General features: G+C 38.3%; 1 protein-coding gene across 4 annotated transcripts; it reads left to right on the top strand.

Annotated features, from left to right (window-relative positions):
* Positions 1-29: 29 nt before the first annotated feature.
* On the top strand, positions 30-18,176 carry ALG12 (ALG12 alpha-1,6-mannosyltransferase). 4 transcript variants are annotated; one of them, XM_035559420.1, is made up of 11 exons: positions 30-314; positions 734-884; positions 4,378-4,567; positions 4,719-4,851; positions 5,372-5,545; positions 7,098-7,292; positions 8,576-8,679; positions 9,170-9,393; positions 10,128-10,297; positions 10,481-10,556; positions 14,457-18,176. In XM_035559420.1, the coding sequence occupies exons 3-11, from the start codon at positions 4,403-4,405 to the stop codon at positions 14,686-14,688; spliced, it is 1,473 nt and encodes a 490-aa protein (XP_035415313.1). In that variant the 5' UTR covers positions 30-314; positions 734-884; positions 4,378-4,402; the 3' UTR covers positions 14,689-18,176. The 4 variants fall into 4 exon arrangements, with proteins under 4 accessions (XP_035415313.1, XP_050572799.1, XP_035415315.1 ...); XM_050716842.1 differs by having other exon boundaries at positions 167-314; positions 734-888; XM_035559422.1 differs by having other exon boundaries at positions 244-884.
* The last annotated feature ends 2,281 nt before the right edge of the window (positions 18,177-20,457 follow it).

Genomic DNA, 20,457 nt, shown 5'->3' with positions numbered 1-20,457 from the left:
CGTGGTCCAACCGGAGCCCGCCACGCTGCGGACCAATCGGAGCCCCCCGCGTGCGCTGAGAGCCGGGTGGACGGGGGTGGTGCCCAGCGGCTTAGCGCCGCACCGCCACGATGGGTGAGGGCAGCCGCGCACCCCGTGAGAGCTTCAGAGCTGGCCGCCATTTCTATTTGGTGGCCGCCTCTGCATAGCTCCGCATAGAAGCGGGAGGGGCGTGCTGTGCCCTCACCTAACATGGCTGCCGGGAGGGCGGGTCACGTGGGCGCGGCGTCCCTCATCCCCGTTCCGGCGGCGCCCGTTGTGAGGCGGCCGCGGCGGTGAGCGGGGGATGGGGCTGAGGCTGAGGCGATACGGGGGGACGGGAGGAGGCGGAGAGGCCCCGGGGCTAGAGGCAGAGAGCTCCTGCAAACGGGTCCCTGAGGTGGGCCGGGGTGGGGGAACGGCCCCCGAGGCATTCCCCGGCTGTGCGGGGCGCGGCAGGCAGCGGGGGCGAGGTGAAGCCCCGGAGAAGAGAGCTGGGTGCTCGGAGAGGCCTGGGGGCGCAGGGGATGCGGTCTCTCACCTTCACGATTAACACACAGGGCACATAAACCTGCTGCAATTATTCACCCTGTGACTGCTAACGACCGTTTAGCAAGGCAGAGGACCTCCAGGACAGAAAGAAGGTGTAAATTACTAACTAAGGCTGTCATAATTTATACGTGACGCGCAGTGTCCTTAAATTGGCGATTCTTAGGCTAACAGCTCAGTAGCCGCGACGTTTCTGCACCTCGGTCACTAACGTTTCAAGGAAAGAGAAGAGACCCGGAGCGCCCGGCGGGACCCGGGCGGCTGCAGGTGGCTCGGCTCAGCACGCTGCTCCTGCCCGGCTGACACGGCCGGCAGAGGTAGGTTGGTGTCCTTCGTGGCCGCTAGAGGGGGGTCGCATGCTTTGTGGATAGCTTTGGTGGTCACCTAACGGCTGGGTGGCTGGCCGGCCCGGTTCGGGTGTGTGTTGGGGATTGGTGGGTTGTTTGTTGGTTGGGTTTGGAATCGGGAGCGTTCTGTGTGGCACTTCCTCAGTCTCAAGAGTTAACATTTTCTACATAACTGTGCAGTACCTTCATAGCTGGTACGGTCACAGTCTTCATTTCTTGGCTCAAATTTCTCTTCTCCGTTGCTTTTTTTTTCCCTCTTACCAAGTCCCCAGACTCATGAGGAAACATACATAAAATAGCAACTGTCATCTTTCTTCTTATAAAAGAAAAAAAAGCGATCCCAGCAACTACAAGGCTTAAAGTTGACCTCTGAAGGAGGTCAGCTTTAAAGCAAAGTTGGAATAGCTATTAAAGTATAGCAATAACATGAAAATGGAAGATAATACAGTGTACATTTTACACAAGCTAGACCAAGCCAAAAGGGGAGGACCTTCGGTTGGGATGCTCTTGGTTCTGTTTGGATGCTTCCAGACAGAGCATGTGAGGGGGTGAAATGCAGTCTCTGCAGATGGATTCAGCATTCAGGTTGGCTGCCAAGCTCTTAACATAATTATCCCAAAGAGTGTCTGAAAAACATAAGTGAGCCAAGTATAATAGATTTTCATGAGAAGATTAGAAAGTCCATTGTTGAAACTAATGACACTTCCACAGGAAAAGTATTTAAGAAGTCTGTTTGGGGAAAAAAATGTTTTAGGCTTTTTTATGGGGAAAAAAAAAATTTACACCCAACTTAATTCCAGGAAGGGGTGAATTCCCTGCATTGAAAATCTCTGCCTTTCAAGATTCAGTCTTGAGGCAGACCTTTGGGATGCGTAGGGGAGGAGGGTGTAAGTACTGCTGTGTTGTGTAGCTCTGATTAAGATTCTTCAAAAGTTGTCAGAATGTTAATGATATGGAAATTTGTATTTGCTTACTATATTCCTCTAACCTTCATTGTTTAAAGTTTTTTATTAAGTGAAATTCTGTTTTTGTATTTTTTGGCATTTTTTAAAAATAAAAGCTGTAAATTGCATGCATTTCGTGTTTATGTAGCAAATTTATTCTAAACATCAAATTCGGCGTCTACTTGTCTGATAAATTTCACTTAAAATTCAAGCTTTGTCAACATCAACTTTTGACAGAGCTGGTTATCTTGAGACTTGACAAGAACACTAAATTTGTTAGACTTTATCTCAGAAACCTAGGTGTTGTCTTCATGCTCTGTTTTTTAATCTTCTAGTGTGTTTCCCTTCCAGGAATTTCAGTATGTATAATGCATACAGTTATCTTGAAAATCTCTGAGTATGCTGGCAAGCTTGCTTACTTCAGGCGTATGCTAGGACTGAAGTCAAAAAGATTCACGGGGGAAGGTTGTGCAAACTGTGCATGGGATATGCAGCTTCACTGCCATTTAGAAGTAAGGGGTTGATTATGTGCTGATCAGTTAAAGATAGCAGTAGCAGTCTATACTAGTAACTTTTTTTTAAAGCAGATGATATAATTAAGAATGAAAAGATAAAGCTGCTTGACACTTAAGACCCCAAAAATCCTTGTAAAAGGACCCAGAATATCTGAAATGTTAAGCTGAGAATTGTCATTGAGGAAAACCCAACTTGCTGCTGTGCTGCATCTGCTTCACGTGAAAGGCAAGTTGTTCAAATGCCCGTTTTGCTGTATGGCCTGAGCTAGACTGATCCTTCAGCGTCCATTTTTCTCTTGGGTGGATTTGGCCAGAAATGTGAGATGTCTCTGTACTTAATGGAAGAATTCAGCAAGAGAGCTTTCCAGAGGCAAGAATGTGAATAAGATGCACTGCACAGAGGCTTAAATCCTACCAAGCACTTCTCTAAGTGCTGCTGGTGGTAGTTCAATACTTCTTTTACTGCTGCTGTGGAAAAATGATTCTGTCTTAGCAAAACTCAATTTTATCCATCCCTGTGTTTGTTGTTGTTTTTGTTTTAAAGTACTAGGCACAGGTTAAAAAGACTTTCTACTTCCTGGGATGCGGTGTTTACTTAGGCTCCTAACATTGCAAAACAATCCAAAAATTGTGAAGACCTACCGCAGAACTCTGCCTTTGAGCCTCAGATTAGAGCTTCAGTTAGCAGTAGGAATTACAAGAAATAGAAAATTACTACATGATACATGTAGGAATATATATGTGTGTATGTGTATATATATATAGTATAATATGTAGATACATACAATTTACAGGGATTACATAAGTTTCTGGATTAACTGGTCTTAGCTGTGGAAAGAAGGAACATTTAGGTTGCTTTATCTGTTTATTTTTACTAATGAGCAGGACATATCAATTGAGGAAAAGGTAACTCTAGGAGGCAGTTGCTAAGTGATCCTAATAAATCTGCCAGCTATCTTACATCTGTTTGGTCTACCAAAACTCAGAAGAAAACATCTCTAACCAAAATCCCAGTTGTACCTTAAAGGTACTATGTTAAAAGTTTATTCTTGTTCTGTTCCCAGAGAAACAAGTAACAAACAAAATCTTTTCTCTTATTAAACTGTAAACTCAGAAAAGTGGGAAGCTTAAACTAACAGGAAGTAGACTGCTGTGTTTTGCTCAAAATGGGCATGCAACAGAACTTTTTACTGTTTTATAAACTGAAACTAGTAAAGATGAGCTGCATAATCATTAAAATACCTGTGCTTTAAGTGCCCTTGATGTTGCCTAAAATACACCACAGATAATACCATAAGTATGGGTCACCATAGTGTTGTGAAACAAAGCACAGGGAACAGATGGCCTTTATTTCCAAGTAGGAGCGCGAAGGACTGGGTTCGGACAATGCTGACACAGTTGTGGTGTGTGGTGTGGGTGCCAAGGGGGATTCATCCTTTTCTTGCTGATTCCAGACCTAGCCACTGGCAAGCTAGCAAACTCAAAAGTTCAAAGTACTCTGTTCCGAACAATTAATCATCCTCAAGCTTCTTCTCCCACGAACTTCAGAGTCCCAGACAAGAGAGATAGTATGTTCTAAAGATCGTGTGTAATTCCAGTGTGAGATTAAAGTGAGAGTAAATTACAAAGCTGTCTCTCCCACAAAACACAGACATAAATGAGATGGTGCTCTTGGCGGTGGTGGCAGTATGGGGCACAAAGGAAAATATCTCCTTAAGTAGGGTCTGTGTTGTCTGATGTCTTGTAGATTGAAAATTAAGTCTTTGCACTTGCAGAAGATGGCATGAATCCTGAAATGCAGACTGAATATGTTTTTGACTATCTATTTTATTCATTGAATGCATACAGAAATTGTGATACATGATTCAAATGATTCTTTGTTTAGACTTGTACAGTACTGTAGTACTACTTCTTCCTGTATGAACCAAGCTTATCGATCTTGTTTGTTTGTTTGCTTCATGATGTTTTATTAATGTATGGTCTTTTAATCTTCAATGATAATAGAATATATGCAAGTTTCAATCCCAGGATGGCTCAGAAGAGGAACTCAAGTGGGCGGTCGTTCCCACTACTGCTGCTGATGATTGTTGTGGCCTTTGTTCATTTAACTGTCTGTCCATTTACAAAAGTGGAGGAAAGCTTTAACCTACAGGCCATCCACGATGTTGTGTACCACCAGCTGGACTTGGATAAGGTGAGTTGAAAAGAAGGTGTTCTTTTGTGGATGCTGTTAAAGCCTGCAACATCCTCCTTTATGAGTAGGATAAATGCAACATGAATATGATTTATCCTGATTTTCCTCTTTTTCTGGTTTGTCTGTCTTACTTATGTTTTCCCTTTTGCAGTATGACCATCATGAATTTCCTGGAGTTGTCCCAAGAACGTTTCTTGGACCAATTTTTATCGCTGCTCTTTCCAGCCCAGCTATATACGTACTTTCTCTGTTAAAGATGTCCAAGTTTTACTCCCAGCTGATAGGTATGAGAACTTAGTCCAGTAGTAAACATAAATATATTCAAACTTGTTTTAATGTTTAACATTGTTGTAACAGTCAGTGTTTGGATCAGTGGTTAAAACTCTTTTCTGTAATGAGGGATTTTGCAAACTGTAGTTACTTAGAGCCAGCACAGCAATTCCACCTCTATCTTTTTGACTAATTAACAACACAGAGAAAGTTTTTGCTAACAGATGTCTAACAGTGTAGAAGAAGCAAATGTCTTCAGAGAATACATTCTCATGTATACTTGTGTAAATACTTCAGAAAATATTGTTTGACTTGGGCATAGAAGTATTGACCTCTGTGGAAAAGTATCAGGCAAATTAAAGGTGGGTTAAAATAAATTAATGTGGGTAGGTTTTTTTTTTTCCTCTTCTTTAGAGTGGCTTATATTGTGAGATCTTTTGCATTATTCTTAATAACTTCCCATTAGTTACATGTTTGTCCATCAGGGATCAATCTGATATTACTCATATTTTCCCACTCTTATTTTTCTAATAGTCCGAGGAAGCTTGGGGCTCAGCGTGATTTACACGTTATGGAAGTTGCAGAAAGAAGTTAGAAAGCAGTTTGGAGCAACTACATCAACAGTCTTCTGTCTCATAACTGTTACTCAGTTTCATTTGATGTTTTACTGTACACGAACCCTTCCTAATGTGTTTGCACTTCCTTTTGGTAAGTATTTGCATAGAAAGAATTTTAAATTATAAAAAAATCTCAAATGTGTGGATAGTTAAAATATAGAAAAAAGTATGGTTAGACCAAATTTACATATAAATTTATATATATACACTTGGTTAAATGGTGTGATAATGAGGTGAGAAAACTTAAGCAATTGTGGCTTTTTTCTTTTTTACTGTACGTGACTTGCAATGACTTGAATCTAGTTGTATTGAATCTGAATATACATGGAGTTTGTCAAGAGTTTTGAGTACACATCTCTGCATAAAACAGAGGCATTGAAAAAGGCAGTAGGTACACCTGCAGTTCAAAAAAAAAAAAAAACCATAAAAATCTGTGAACATAATCTACACAGGAAGCAGCTTTCTCATGAGACTCTGTAACAGACTCACACAGTAAACTCTCCACCTTCCTCTTCTGGAGTTAAACGTAGCAGTTTGTACACTTAAAGAGCCAGAAAAAAAAGATCAAGGTCAAAACCCTACCCTTACACATACAGGTTTTTCCCCAGAGATGACGAGAGGAAAGATTAACCGCATATGACAGATATTAGCTTAGTCACTTAATGCTTCAGTGGAAGTTGTTCAGCTAATAAAATCATGAGGTTGGTATAAGAACCTGTGTAGAGCAGAACTGAAAACAGTACAAAGAATGATGGAATTGTCAAATAAACATTGTATAGTAGCAAACTTTCCAGATCATTTTTGTAGATATTAGAAAATACAAGTTCATTTATGTGTCTGTGCTGTTACTATTTCACAAGTAATCAATAGGTATTGTTCTCTTGTATTTTGCTTAGTGTTCATGACTGCTTTACAGTGTAGTCAGTGTTATCATGTGATTTGAACTGCAAAAACGTAGAGGTAACTTCATCTGTGGAGATAGGGTGCATCTCTGGCTAACCATGCAAATGGACTAATAGTTCCTTCTCCCTCAGTGATCGTTTGTAGTCTCTTTTTCATATTTGAAATGGGTTCCAGTTCTCATTAATAGACGATATGCTCATCCAAGAGAAGAATCATAGAATAGCCGAGTTGGAAGGGACCCACAAGGATCATGGAGTCCAACTCCTGGGTCCCCCAGAGGACCACCCAAAAAAAACAGAGCATGTGTCTGAGAGCATTGTCCAAACACTTCTTGAACTCCAGCAGGTTCGGTGCCATGACCACTTCCCTGGGGAGAGAAACCTAACTCTTCAGCATATATTGAGCAATAATAATTATGAGTCTTAGTTTGAAAGGCTTTTAGTACTCCCTTAAGTTTGAAGGAGGTGAGGATCAAAAGCTATTAAATGTACTATGTAGAAAGAGTTGCCAGATGTTCCTTCACTGGTTATGCTTTTCCTACTTACTTAAGCATCAGCTATAGTATGTTGCTTGTTTTTCTAAATCACATTTCTGTGATGAGGAAGAATGTCTGGACCAGAAATAATAGGAAGACCAAGGTGGCAAGGGGTGGGAAGTTTGAGTAACAAGGTGCCTGTATTAATAAAAGCATTACCCTGTAGAAAACAAATAATTCAGACAGTTTTATTTTATTTTTACAGTGCTGTTGGCATTGACATATTGGATACAGCAAAAGCAGAGGCCATTTGTTTGGTTCTCAGCTTTGGCAATTATAATCTTCAGATCAGAGCTTGCCATATTCTTAGGCCTCATGCTTCTGGTGACATTATTAACTAAAAGAGTCTCCGTTTTAAAGGTGCTTTCCCATGCTGTTCCTGCTGGAATTTTTTGTTTGGGTAAGTATTTGCTTAAGGGAGAAAAAGAAAAGCCACATACTAAATTTAGCAGAAGTCTGGAGATTTGCCTGTCTTCTCTGGTGACCTGGTCCTTGTGGCTTTTTTTTTTGTGTGATTCCATTTACTAGTAACACCACAAACATAGTTATTTCTTAGAATGTTTGTGAGTGAGGAACTAATTGTGCACAGAGCAGTAGAAAGATACTATGACCTCTGCCTTTAGATGCTTACAGTATCTAAAGTCCTAGCCTTGAAAAGGCTTGGATGTGCGTGTTTAGTTCAGTATAATTAGTACCTGTCTGTAGTTCCAAGTGCATCATCAGCTGTAGTATCTGTGCTGTGATGACAAGCTGAAACCTGGATAAAATAGAAGTGTGACAGACAGGGATACTGAGCAAGAGGGTTGTGGGGAGAGTCACAGTTCAGCTTTGTGGATGCTTAAGGTTTAAGAAAAGTCTCCTTTGTTTCCCTGTTTCTTTATTACATTAACTTGAACGGCTTAGGTGATTATTCACGATAGTTTGAGAAACTTTGTTTCTACCCATCCACAGAAAGCTTGTGCACATAAGTAAGCTTTTCTGCCAGCCTACCTAATAAAAAAATGCTGTCATCAGATGGCTGATGATGAACTCTAGTACTGTGCTGTGCTTTCCACAGTAGAAACAATGAATGATCATTGCATGTGCGTTTGGAGGCACCTCATAGTGTAAGAAGCCCAATAGGAATTTCACTGGTACTCCCAATCTCACCTTGGCAAAGTTTGCAAATACCAGAGCGATTCTCACAGAGCTAAGTGGAGGAGATGGGACTGATGGATTTGCTGCTCTTTCTGTTTGCTTGCCTTTAATCCCTTATCATCATTCTTCCCTCCCACCTAATAAATAGTAACAGAATTTTTAACTTATCAGCTTTACAATAAAAATCCACTTAGTGTCATTTGAAGTTAAAACATATTTCTTACCGTTCATTATACTTAATGCTCTAACATTCTTTTTAAAACAAACTTTAATTAAACCATTGTATTTCACACCTGGGATTGGAGTGAGGGAAAATCTCAGATTCCTATCTGGCATGATTCTATTAAGACTTCCATTAAGAAGTGCCTCCCACTCCTGCATTTCCATTGCAAGACAGATATATTCAACCTACTCTGTGGCTTTGGGTGAAGCTTACAGTGCATGTTCCAGTTTGTGTTATTCTTGTCAGTCATTGTGCACTGTGGATGTGCTTGTTTGGTTTTCTCTGTTTTTTAGTTCACCCAGATTTGTATTTAATTCTTTCAGGGCTAACAGTGGCTGTGGATTCTCTATTCTGGAGACAACTTGTATGGCCTGAAGGGAAAGTGCTCTGGTATAATACAGTTTTAAACAAAAGTTCCAATTGGGGAGTATCCTTTGAAACGTTGAGGGGAAAAAGATCTTCAACACTGTCAGCTAAAGCAAAGACCTGCTCCTGAGACTCAGTTTTGGTGTTGATGAAATACTTAATGAAAAGTTGAATTTATTTGAAGTGTATGAGGCAATGTCTATTTCTTAGATCTTTCCTTAAATTTAAACTTCTGTTGACTTTTTGCTTCCTCATGTTCTACCAGTATAAATCCAGGTTTCTTCCCTGTAATTTTTTGTTTCTTATCATTAGTGCTGTTTGATATACCTCCATTGGACGATATGAAAGTAGCTAGACAACTGCTTTTATTTCTCAAAGAGTAAGGGAGTAAACCAAATCCCAAGTGATTTGTGATATTCCAAAAATGATATCTGTGATACACAAAAAATCTACTGCACATTTGCAAAGTTTGTGTATGCTACTGTAAAGATTATATAGTTTACTTCTTAGTGAAAGCATCCTTAACTCTCCCTCTCCTTTTCACTGTGAAGACCTCCCCCTTCTTGTGGTATTTCTATTCAGCCCTGCCTCGTGCTTTGGGATGCAGCATTATATTTGTACCTTTAGGTGCAGCAGAAAAGAGAACTCGGATATTACTTTTGCCAGCACTGGGCTTTATTTTCTTGTATTCATTTCTCCCACACAAAGAGTTGCGTTTTATCATGTATACTTTCCCCGTCTTCAACATAGTGGCTGCTAAAGTATGCTCACGAATGTAAGTTTGAAATTACTTTTTTTCTTTCTGAAAATGTAAAAAAGAAGTAAAGCTGTTACTACTAATTTTATGCACTTCTTTCTATCTTGGAGTCTGGGTTATCTTAAGATCTAGAGATGCTCTAGAAAAGAGGTCTGCATCATTGTACCCATGCTACTAGTGAGGGAAATGAAGAAAGAAAAGTGATAGGATTTGGAAGGATAATTTGGCAAGTCTGTGGCAGAGTCAAGAGCAGAGTTCTGATTTTTTTCTGTCATGCTCTTGCAATTCAGTTTATTTTATCCACCAGAGAAAAAGACATCCCAGGGTACTAGTGTGGTGTCAACATAACTTTCCTCAGAAGATAGTTTAATATACGAGTGGAGCTTATGAAACATGGAGTGTGTATTAAATAGTTAAACTTGGGTATACTGAGTAAACAAATTTAAGCTGAACTCTGAACTTCTTTGGAGGAGAATACATTCATAGTTAGAAGTTAAAAAAAAACACAGAAATACTTAGCTTTACCGATAAGCTTTCAATAGCTTTATTAGTGAGAATATTCAAATGTGTTTGTCACTAGAAGCTAGTCGTGTAGCAATTAATAATAAATGCATTCCTTATACACAATTGTAATTAAGTTTGTACTGATCTTTGTTACCTAGCAGTGGATTTTTCATAAAATATCACAATAATCAATGACCATTATGAAACAAAAGTAACAGTTTAGTCTTATTTTTTTCCACTCTCAACAGCCTGAATAACTACCGGAAGTCCTGGCTGTACAAACTTGGATCTTTTTTTGTTATAATGCATCTTGTAGTTAATGCTGCTTATTCAGGAACATCATTATATGTTTCACATTTCAATTATCCTGGAGGAGTAGCAATTCAGAAGCTGCATGAGTTGGTACCTTCAACAGCAGGTATGTAAAGCTGTTTTGAGGTACGTTCACCTAATTTCAAATGTAACTTTAGTGATAGTGTATCTTTATATGTATTGGACATTGCTTCTTTGTACTGTTTTCATGTATCTTTTCTGTTACTATTCTATTTACTAATCTGAGTGTTCTTACAGTAATTTTAAAATGTTTTTTTCGTTTATGTAGAGGTCTCCGTTCATATTGATGTGGCTGCAGCACAAACAGGAGTCTCTCGGTTTCTAGAAATCAATTCAGATTGGAGGTATGTTATGAACGAGGTATTTTGAACTGAAGATAAGCATCTGCTTTTTTTCTTTTTTCTTTTATCTTTTTATTTTTAATATGCACAGGGGCAAGCATCACAGACTAGTTTTTTGGTGCAGCATATTTATTCAGCCAGGTCAAGAACAATGTGAATCTTTAAAGAATTTAGATATATGCAGTGCTGCCACTTCAGGAGCTGATCACCGTAATGTTTTTGATTTGTATTGGTTATTTTTTGCCTGAATAACAGAATCTTTAAAGATATCAGAACAGTGTAAAAAAGTACCTTACTAAACCCCCAGTATCGTTAATACAGCTATGTTTGGTATTTCACTAGATTTTATGAAAAACAGAAGTAGAAGAATGTTGTTCTTGGTAGAACAGCATATATAATTGTGGGGAGATCTCATTTTATTTGTTTTTAATTGATGTGTTGCAGTGTGAGGCCTATCTATGTATTAATATTCAAAGTCTATTTTTATGTGGAACATCCTTCAAATAGATGGTATTGAAGTTGCTGTCATGTGGACTATTGGTCACATTCATTAGCTCTGAGGGAGAGCAGTTGAGTGCTTTGTTACCATGAGCAGCAGTGATGTACACAAGCCATACTAAGAATCAGAATATTTAAACGAATAGTAGGGGACATTTGTGGAATGGCGTTGTTTGCTTTTCAGGATGTATACCAAAAAGACACCTTCCTGATCTTAGGCCTACCTTGTCAGCTGAAGTCAGGGTTTCTAATTTAAAATGTAATGTTAATGAGAAGCTTCACTTTATACTTGCACAAAACAAAAGCAGTACAAACAGATTTTGGATTTTGGTTAAGATGTACTCTGAACATGGAGTTTTCTTCCCAGTTAAGGTGTTCAGGATGAAATGAAGAAACATAGTTAATTTACTGGCATGTTTTGAGATAAAAAGTATTCTGGAGTAAAGAGAAGGAAGGAAAACTGCTTCTGGGACAACTAGGAATCATCTAGCTTGCTATGCCTTATTTTATTTCTGTGCTTTCTTGTAATGTCGTGATGGTACTGACAGCTAAAAGCTGAATTTCTGTCATACCAATCCAATGTTTATTTCAAAATTTTTTTTGCATCTTCAATCTAGAGAAGGTCTTAATACATGAACAGTCAGGAGGAGATATTAAATTATTAGAGTACAAGTGATCATGTATGATACCTAAAATGTTACATTCTGATTTTGAATGTATGTATGTGTGTGTGTGTATATATATATATATATATACACACACTTATACTACTCTAAATATGACTATAAATGCAACTTTGCTCTTAAAACAATGCTTAATTTCAATGGGCTTTTTCAGATGGCAAGGGTGTTTGTTTGTATGGCTTCTTTTTTTCTTTTTTCTTCACTTTTTGCTTGCAAGACTGTAGTGCAGTGGGATTGGAAAGCGAATGAATAATATCCCTGTCACTGATGCATGGTTCATAGTTTTGCAGCTATAGGGTAGTTTGTCTCTATCAGTTTTATCTTTCCCCATCATAAAAAGGCCTCAAGGGAGGGCTGATTCATCATAAAGTTTCACAAAAAAAGGGTCAGGCAAAACCTTCAACAGAGCATCATACATGGGACTACCACGATGTCTGACAGCACAATAGTGCAGGGGTTAGTGGCACCAGCTGTCCATTTTCTCTTTATATAAGTATGTGACAGTCTTTCAGATGGGTGAAAACTAACTTACCGTCTTCATAGACAGATTTATGGATGGAGTGGCTATGAAGACTGATGATTCATCAGGATAACTACAATCCACAAATAGTGTCTTAAAAGTTAAAAGCTTTCAGTGGTGTGCTTAGATTAGATCTATATGCCTCAAGAAAAATTCAAGGGATCCATTATTTTTCTTCAAAGGGTGATTGAAAGAAGCTTGGTGCAGATTCTTACACAGAACAGGTGTTACAATCTTGTCTTCAATTAGTGCAGTCTCTTTGAACCAGGAATAAATATGCTATGTAAGCTTAAAGTATTAAAAAATAAAATTCAGAAATGCTTGCAGCCAGATGAAAGGCCTTTTATTTGCTGATGGAAAGAAATGCAAAATTAGTAGTTGGTTAAGCTGTTATGAAGTATATCATTCTTTTCGCCGGCTTGAACACATGTACCATCCTAACTGGCATTACGATCTTTTTGGAAATAGCAGATGAAATTAGTGTACAAGATTTTTAGAAGAAAGCACTTAGTGTGCAAGATCTAGTTCTGTGTTTAGCTAATAATCCACGCAAATCCTCCAGTTCACTGTAGAGTGCTTGTTGCTTTAAATACCTTAAATGTTAGTGACTTTGCTATCTCTGGGAGTGCTGTAAAATTATAAAGTGAGGTTATTGTTTCCAGTTTTTCAGAGAATTCTGGCAGGTGGGAAGCCAGGTCAAAAAAAAGTTCTGCCATGTGTAAGATGCAACCAGGATTTACTCGTAGGTGCATCTAAGAGTGGTTAGGGTTGGGATTGTACCACTTCAGTACCGGTGTCCCCTGCTGTAACAAAAGCCACAGACTTGAATAAGTTACTTGTGAAATGTGTGGGAGGAGTCAGGTGCCTAAGAACAGGAGCTACAAAAGCTGGTGGAGAGTAGTTTGCAGAAAAGGGCAGCAGAAAGGGTGAAGAACTATACCACTCTTCACTTGGCTTACAAAGTATGAACACTCTGTATAGTTAGTTAGATACCTGAGACTGTCATGTCATAAACTAAAGGTAAGTAACCTTCAACTTAACCTCTGTCATCTGTACTGTTTCCCATCATTAGTATAGAATATCTTTTTGGAATATAGAGCAAGGATTTGAACACAGGTCTCGCACAAGAAATACAGAAAACTGTGGTCTATGGAGTGTTGTGGGCTGGACTTACCTTACTCTTTCCCCTTTTGAAGTTGTTGGATTGAGGACTCTATTAGGACTGCTGTGTCCAATATGAGCATCCTAACCCTTGGGCTATAAATTCTGCCTGCTTCTTGTATCTTCAGTGAATGAATAAATAACTGTTGCGAAATAGTGCAGTGTCTTCATGGGACAGTAAGCTCAAAATCTAGAAAATTAGGTTCATGCATCTCTGTGAGAAAGAAATTTCAGTTCAGTTCTGGGCTTAGATCAGACATAGTGACTGAACTTATACGTAAATTTTTCACATCCTTGCCAAATGCTTAAGTCACTTGGTTTCTCCACTTAAAGTATCTCTACAGCTAGACTGAATATAAACCCTTTCAATAAATAACTCAGTGGACATGCTAGTTTGGAAACTCACTAGTTGCCTTTTATATATGTTATATACTGTATTATATATATATATGTTTGTGTGCATATGTTTAATAACATCTATGTTAAGGTACTCAAACAAGTTTACAAAAGCTGACCCAAAGTGACCTGCCTAAACACTTAGTAGGTCAGGAAATTGAACAAATAACAACGCTGGGTTAACACTATAATTGCCAGGCTGTTCTTTCCTGCAGTGTTCAGGAAAGCCTTTTCCCTGCTCTTTTCTGGGGCTTACCCAGATGTTACACCTTAATGTTTCTATACTACAAGAGAGAGGCTTCTGCTGAAGTGTTTCATAACTCTTTTGAAATTAAAAAAAATAAAAATAAAATACTCATTCAAACCTGAGTTCTTGTAGAACAAAACTTAGAAATAAGTCCAGAGTTCTCTGCAGTCTTAGGTTTTGCTGCTTTTTCCACCAAACTCAGAGGACTAGATGAGAAATTTTCTAGTAGTCCCGATTTAGATCATAGTAACAGCAGAAAGACTTGCCTGGAACAACTGGCTCCCTAAACTCATGAAAAATAGTATTTTGTTTCCCAGTACTAACTGATTTTAAAAAGGGATATAACTGAGAATGTTGCGGTTGTATGAATGTAAATAAGCCTTCTATATTCTTTACAGGTATGACAAAAGAGAAGATGTTAAACCAGGAGACCAACTGATGTTTTCTTACACACACATACTGATGGAAACAAACCCTCTTCAAATATCACATTACAAGACAACCCACAGACCACTGGCGAATATACCTGGCATCAGTAAAATTGGGTTGAATCTTACTGCACTACCTCCTTTTACTTTAAACTTAAAGCCAAAATTAGTACTGTTGGAAAAACTTCCTCTATCATCCTGACTGTGAGTTTTAAGTCTTTTGATGTAACTTTGCTGATGACTGAATAATGTATGACAACAGAAAATTGTCATTCCAGCACTGCAATTCAGCTTCTCTCAAAAGGTACAGAAGATCTTTGTACTTATCGGTATTTAGCTCCGTCCTCTTTCTTACATGAATAGTACAATGCATTCCTAGTCCATATATACTCAAATACCAAGTTAAATATTATTAGGTGTGTTTGAGAGAGGCTACCTCCAAGTTTAGTGCTATTATATAAAACTTGTCTACTTGGTTTGGGTAGCTGTCTGTTTCATAATGCAGCACAGGTATGTCCTAATTGTCCTATATAAGATACATTATGGAACAGGATTGTGCTATGGCAATAATTTGATATGTAATCTACATGTGCAAAGATGCATTACTTGATATATCTGCTGGACTGTAACCCCCTTAGTTGTCAGATTGCCTGTGTGAAACTTGAATGATGTTATCAGCATAGGAAAGCCATATTCATTGTAGCTTCATCACGGTACCTAATTGTGCCCTGTGGGCTACCAAACTAATTAAAGTGAAAGGTTCACCTAAAAAGCAGTTGGACCTCTTGGCAAGCACTGTCTTGTAACAGACCTGAGCATTAAAGGATGGTTATATTTATTCCAATAGTTCATAAATAAGCAGTACAACTTGGATTTCACAGGAAACTTTTTTAAATAGTATTTTCCCTCTGCTGCAGTATCTTAATTTGCAGTACAAAAGTTTACCTATGAAAATATGTAATCAAATACACTTGAAGATGATAGGTGTTGTTTTGTTTCTTTATTAAATAGCTCTTTTGGAATTAAAATGCTGTAACTTAGCATGTTCTGTAATCTCTTCTTTATTAGATGTCTTTGTTAGGGATGTCTGCCTAGATTGCAGAATAGAAGAAATTAAGGGGTAAACTAAGGAAGAAAACTTAACATTTCAGTTAGGACCAGTTATAATATGACAGGGACTCCACTAGTGTAAAAAATTCAGTATTTGTGAAATAAGCATGGGCAGAAAGCTATTTGTTACTGACTGAGAACTCAAGAGTAAAAAATTCTTATTGAATAACTTTTTTTCCACTCTTCAAGCATATTTCATTCAGGAACTACATTTACCTGCATTATGCTTCAGTTTTTAGGACCATGTTTTCTTTTTATCCTCTAGATTATGTATCAAGGAACTGATCTGGTGGGGTGGAGCCTGCTCCACTGTGGGTGGCTGTTGTGCAGGCTTCCTCACACTGAGATCTGGCAAAGGCGACCTGCAGAACTTGTTAGTCCAGTCCCTGGCTCCTCTTGAAATTGAAATCGTTGAAGTATTATCTATTTGACTTGTCTTTGGAAGAAAACTCAGCTTCCTTCAGAGCCAATTTGGACATCAAATAATTCACATGGTACAGAAGGAAGTAAATGTGCAAATAGCTGAGAACTTGGAATGCTATGAAGGAAAACTTTTGAGTAAGGATGTAAGTCCTTATATGTTAAGCCTAATCATTTACTTTATATAACTCCCCCACAGCGTAAGCTGTAACTCGAGAACCTGAAGTGAAATCTATCGTGCCCAATGTGTAGACAAATATCTGGCGGTGGTAGCAGTATGTACTACTGCTTGCAGCCTTGGTGCTGCTGAAGGTAGCAGCTATGAGCTCAAATGGGCCTGTTTAGTGTGTGTGTATATATATATGACTTATCTGTTGGGGGGAGAGAAAGGAAAATAAAAGTGCATATGTAAAGGCAGAAAAGAGATACTGAAGTGCAGTTTTGGACAGTCTCTAAGGTTTATTTAGGTCCTGTTACATCTTGAGCTATATATGTGGTTCTTGGAAAGCGCTTAGTTCTTCGCTCTGAAACCTGCCTGGGATTGTAGATCATGACCCATGCAGCACTGTAGCACCAGTGGCTGTATAACTGACGTGACAGTGGGTACATGTAACCCCCTACAACCTAGGCTGGGAGTGTTACTGTAGCCCACACCCAGAATAAGAAAGGGGCACCTGCCAAACTTCAGCAAAGATTACTGCAGTTTTTCCTCAAAGGCTGCTTTCAACAAAAAAAAAGTCCTTGGAAGAGAAAATAAAACCATCTCCCCTGTCTTTTAAATGAATGCTCTCATCTGTATGTCTTGTTGCCTTTCTTTAAAGCGAGTAGCTTCCCTAACTGACAATTTTTCTCTTTTAATATAGATTGTCAGGATATTTGCATGGAAGAAAGCATGGGTTTAAGCCCCCTCAGATATAACAGGGCATTAAGGAAGGTAAACACCAAGTTTGCTTTTAGGGGCTAGGGTTGGAAGAAGCCTTGAGTTACTACAGGTGTGGTACAGGAAAGAGACATGCTCTGAAACCTTAGTTGGAACTTACAAAGGGACTTCAACATAATAAATTTCTCATTACCATTCAAAAAACTCCCTTTTTCTTTATTGAGTCTTGGCTTAGATTATAGCTTTTCTTTAATAATAAAAGATGGAATGAAATAAGCATATTCAAATAATTAAAGGTTGAAATAACCTAAACAAAGCAAAAAAAAATAGTATGGTCCATGTGTAAGTTATGTTGTGACTATGATGGTTAAACACAGAATGGAGTTGTAAATAAAATGCATTAAACATATATAATGCTGCTGGAGAACAAGATTTTAGCATGTCTTATGAAATTCCCTGAAGGTCATCAAATGTTGTGTAACATCACATTTGAAGCTTGACTTAAATTCTTACAAGCAACATTTGTTCCATTAAGTAGCAAGGCTAACAAATGATTTGGGCACAGATGTCACAATGTTGTGTCACCAGGAGCAGCCCAGAGATGGTGGATAATCACTGTCTTGTAGCATGAGGTTTAGGAGAGCCTGTGTAAAACTAAAAGTAGTTGCATATTGCGTGCAAAAAGTTGCAGGACTTGCTGGTAGAAGATATTTGGATGATGAAAGTAAAAGCAAGTTCAAAACAGGATTAAACAGCTCACTCTTCCATTACAAACTAAAAAGGATCAAGGAATAACTTCCAGTTCACAGATTCTCTTGAAGTATTTACAGCTGGGGAAAAATACAGGCTGTGTTTACCTTATACCTGTCCTATGTACCTGTTGTGGGTCTCAAGAGAGAATGCAGGGGTGAGGAGAGCCGGAGAATGGTTGTCCTGGATCAGACATAAAATATATTTCTCTGTTAACACCGAGAACGGTTGGAACCTGACTCAAGATCTTTCCTTTACTATCCATGTCATTCAAGCCACCAGAATACAACATCAGTGCAACACAGGTGCATAATGTGTTTGGAAACAAACATTATGCTCCTTTTTCTACTTCACCCATGGTCCTGTCACACATCCCCTTGGTGAGACAGATTACATGTTTGGATGAACAAGATGGAGAATGTGCTATAGTTAACTGCTCTAGGACTATACCACTATTCCTAAGCACTTCTACTTCTTTCTGTAATGCTAAGGAGCCTGAAAGCTGATAATAAAGTTTATGGACTCCTTTACTGTATCTGTTTCAATGGGAGTGAGCAAGCGTGTGTTTCCCTTGCATCTAAGCACTTTTCCAGGTATAGGAGAAGCTACACAAAAGTCTAGTGCTGCCTTCCTCACTTTATTATGTTCATTCTTAAATTTGCCCCCCGCCCCGAGAAGTTTCCTTGTAATTTAGTATTCAAAGAGTCTTTCTTTTACCAATGACTTCACTTTCTATTTGCAGGAAAAGAACAAAACCACAGACTGAGTTTATCACCAGTGTCAGCAAGACTGTTTAGCCACAGCTTTCTCAGTTAGCTGGTTACATAATTAGCCTCAGCTATGTCTTAAAATGAAATTTGTCACTATCTGCTTAACATACAACACAGATTACAATGGTGTTTGCAAAAGGTGCTGGTTCAGTGACAGAGAATACTCCACAGCAAAGATTTTCTTTGATTCAAATATGATTCCTATGCTTAAGTAAATGAAACATTTTATATGTAACTTAAATCAACTCTTTAGATTACCATGAGCAATTACAACTACTTTTGGTTGTTCGTTTAAGATAGCAAGGACAGTCAGGTTTTTTTCTTCTTCTTCTCCTGAAATTCCCTATCTTATTGTCATGGGCAGTCTTTCAGAAATTCTGCTTTATTTCAGCTGCAACTGCTTTTGGTCCCATAGCAAGGCTTGATTTCTGTCCAGTTAAGTCAAGTGTGAGGTAGAAATGCTTTCTGAAATGGAATCCCTCTTTTCCTTTAAAACTGTCAATTTAAATCCAAAGACTAAAAGAAGGTATTGGTTCATACAGAGGGGGGGAAAAAAAGGCAAGAAAAAGCGGGGGGGGTGGGAGTGATAAAGACTGTTTAGGCATAGCTAGCCTTTGGAATTCAACCTGATACTTAAGCTGGGGACATCACTGTGGTTGCCATTTCTGGTTGGCATATTCATTTTATGAAACAAGGCAGTTTTGGGTCAGTTTTGCCAGGAAGGTAAAGAATCGCTCTTCCTTGTTGCTAAGAATAAAGCAAAGGATGAATGTACTTGTGGGAGGACTAAAATATTTGGTTTAAAAAAAAAAACAAAACTAAATCTGTAATTAGAAAGTGATATAACTAATTACAGGTTTATTTTTCCTGGGTTTGAAAATACCTAAATGCAGTTTGTTACTGTCAGCTCTGTATAGTTATGAAAATAAATACTATTTTAAGGGACAGGTATTTCAACAACTGTACACATCTGCTTTGAGCTTGTCATTTCTGTCTACGTTTTATTAATCACATCCTTATGCTACAATTAAACTGTTCTAGATTGAGATTTCTATTCTTTGTAAATTGAGAAGGTATTCTTGGATGGTGGGGAGAAGCCACGAACATTCCTAGTAAATGGTCACTGGCCAAATTCTGCAGTCAAGCAGGTTACTTCATTTTTACTTCGGTAGGAAAAGAGGCCAAATGGAAATGGCAGTATGGGAGGAGCATTATTCACAGGTTACTTGTGCATTATATATCAATAAATACATTATACACCTTTGCAAGACTTGAGTGTTTTTAAAAGACCATTACACATCTACTTCTTCCCCTTCCTACATTTAGTACTACAAAATATTTCTTGCTGCAGTATGTCGTTAGTGGTTACACCTGCCTACTCTTAGAAGACACAGAAGATCCTTATAATGACAACTCCAGTACCATCTGCTCCAAATTTATTTTGGAAGTTGCTAATGCACTGAAATTAACTGTTTAAATAAAGTTTGTATCACCGTTGCAGATCCACCAAGTCATTATGCATTAGGGAACTATGCTGCTGCAGGGATTGATCCAGCAAAAAACTCAGCTTGATGAAAGCTCCCACTTAACAGAGCTTGCCCTTTCTTACTGTCAGGGAGAGTATGATGTAAAAATAAGGGAGTTTTTCTAATAAAGTAGTTTCATCACAAACATTTAAAAAGTTGGAATATATGAAAGCTTAGCAATCACTAAGATTAAAAATAATCTTTATAAAGTAAAAATCAATACAAAACCCATGCATACAACAACTTACCTCAATACTTTAATGAAAGCTTTCAGCACTGCTTTTGAAGTCATTCATTTCTCAAAGTCATTGCTTAAACTGGAGATGGAAATAGCTTGTACAGAAGAATCAAGACTTACATCCAAAAAATAGCAGCTTTGTGCTTTCAGTCTGTCCTGTTTTTATTTGAGAGATTCCATCTCTGGATTTTTTTTTTTACACCTGTGTATTTTAAAAAGTTCTAACATAAGCTTAATATTCATTCATAACCAAGCTGATACTGAAACAGTACATTTT

This window comes from Cygnus atratus, chromosome 1, assembly GCF_013377495.2.
Source record: "Cygnus atratus isolate AKBS03 ecotype Queensland, Australia chromosome 1, CAtr_DNAZoo_HiC_assembly, whole genome shotgun sequence".
Lineage (NCBI taxonomy): Eukaryota > Metazoa > Chordata > Aves > Anseriformes > Anatidae > Cygnus > Cygnus atratus.
Note: the sequence above shows the minus strand (reverse complement) of the source record. Positions and strands in the feature narration are given on the sequence as shown.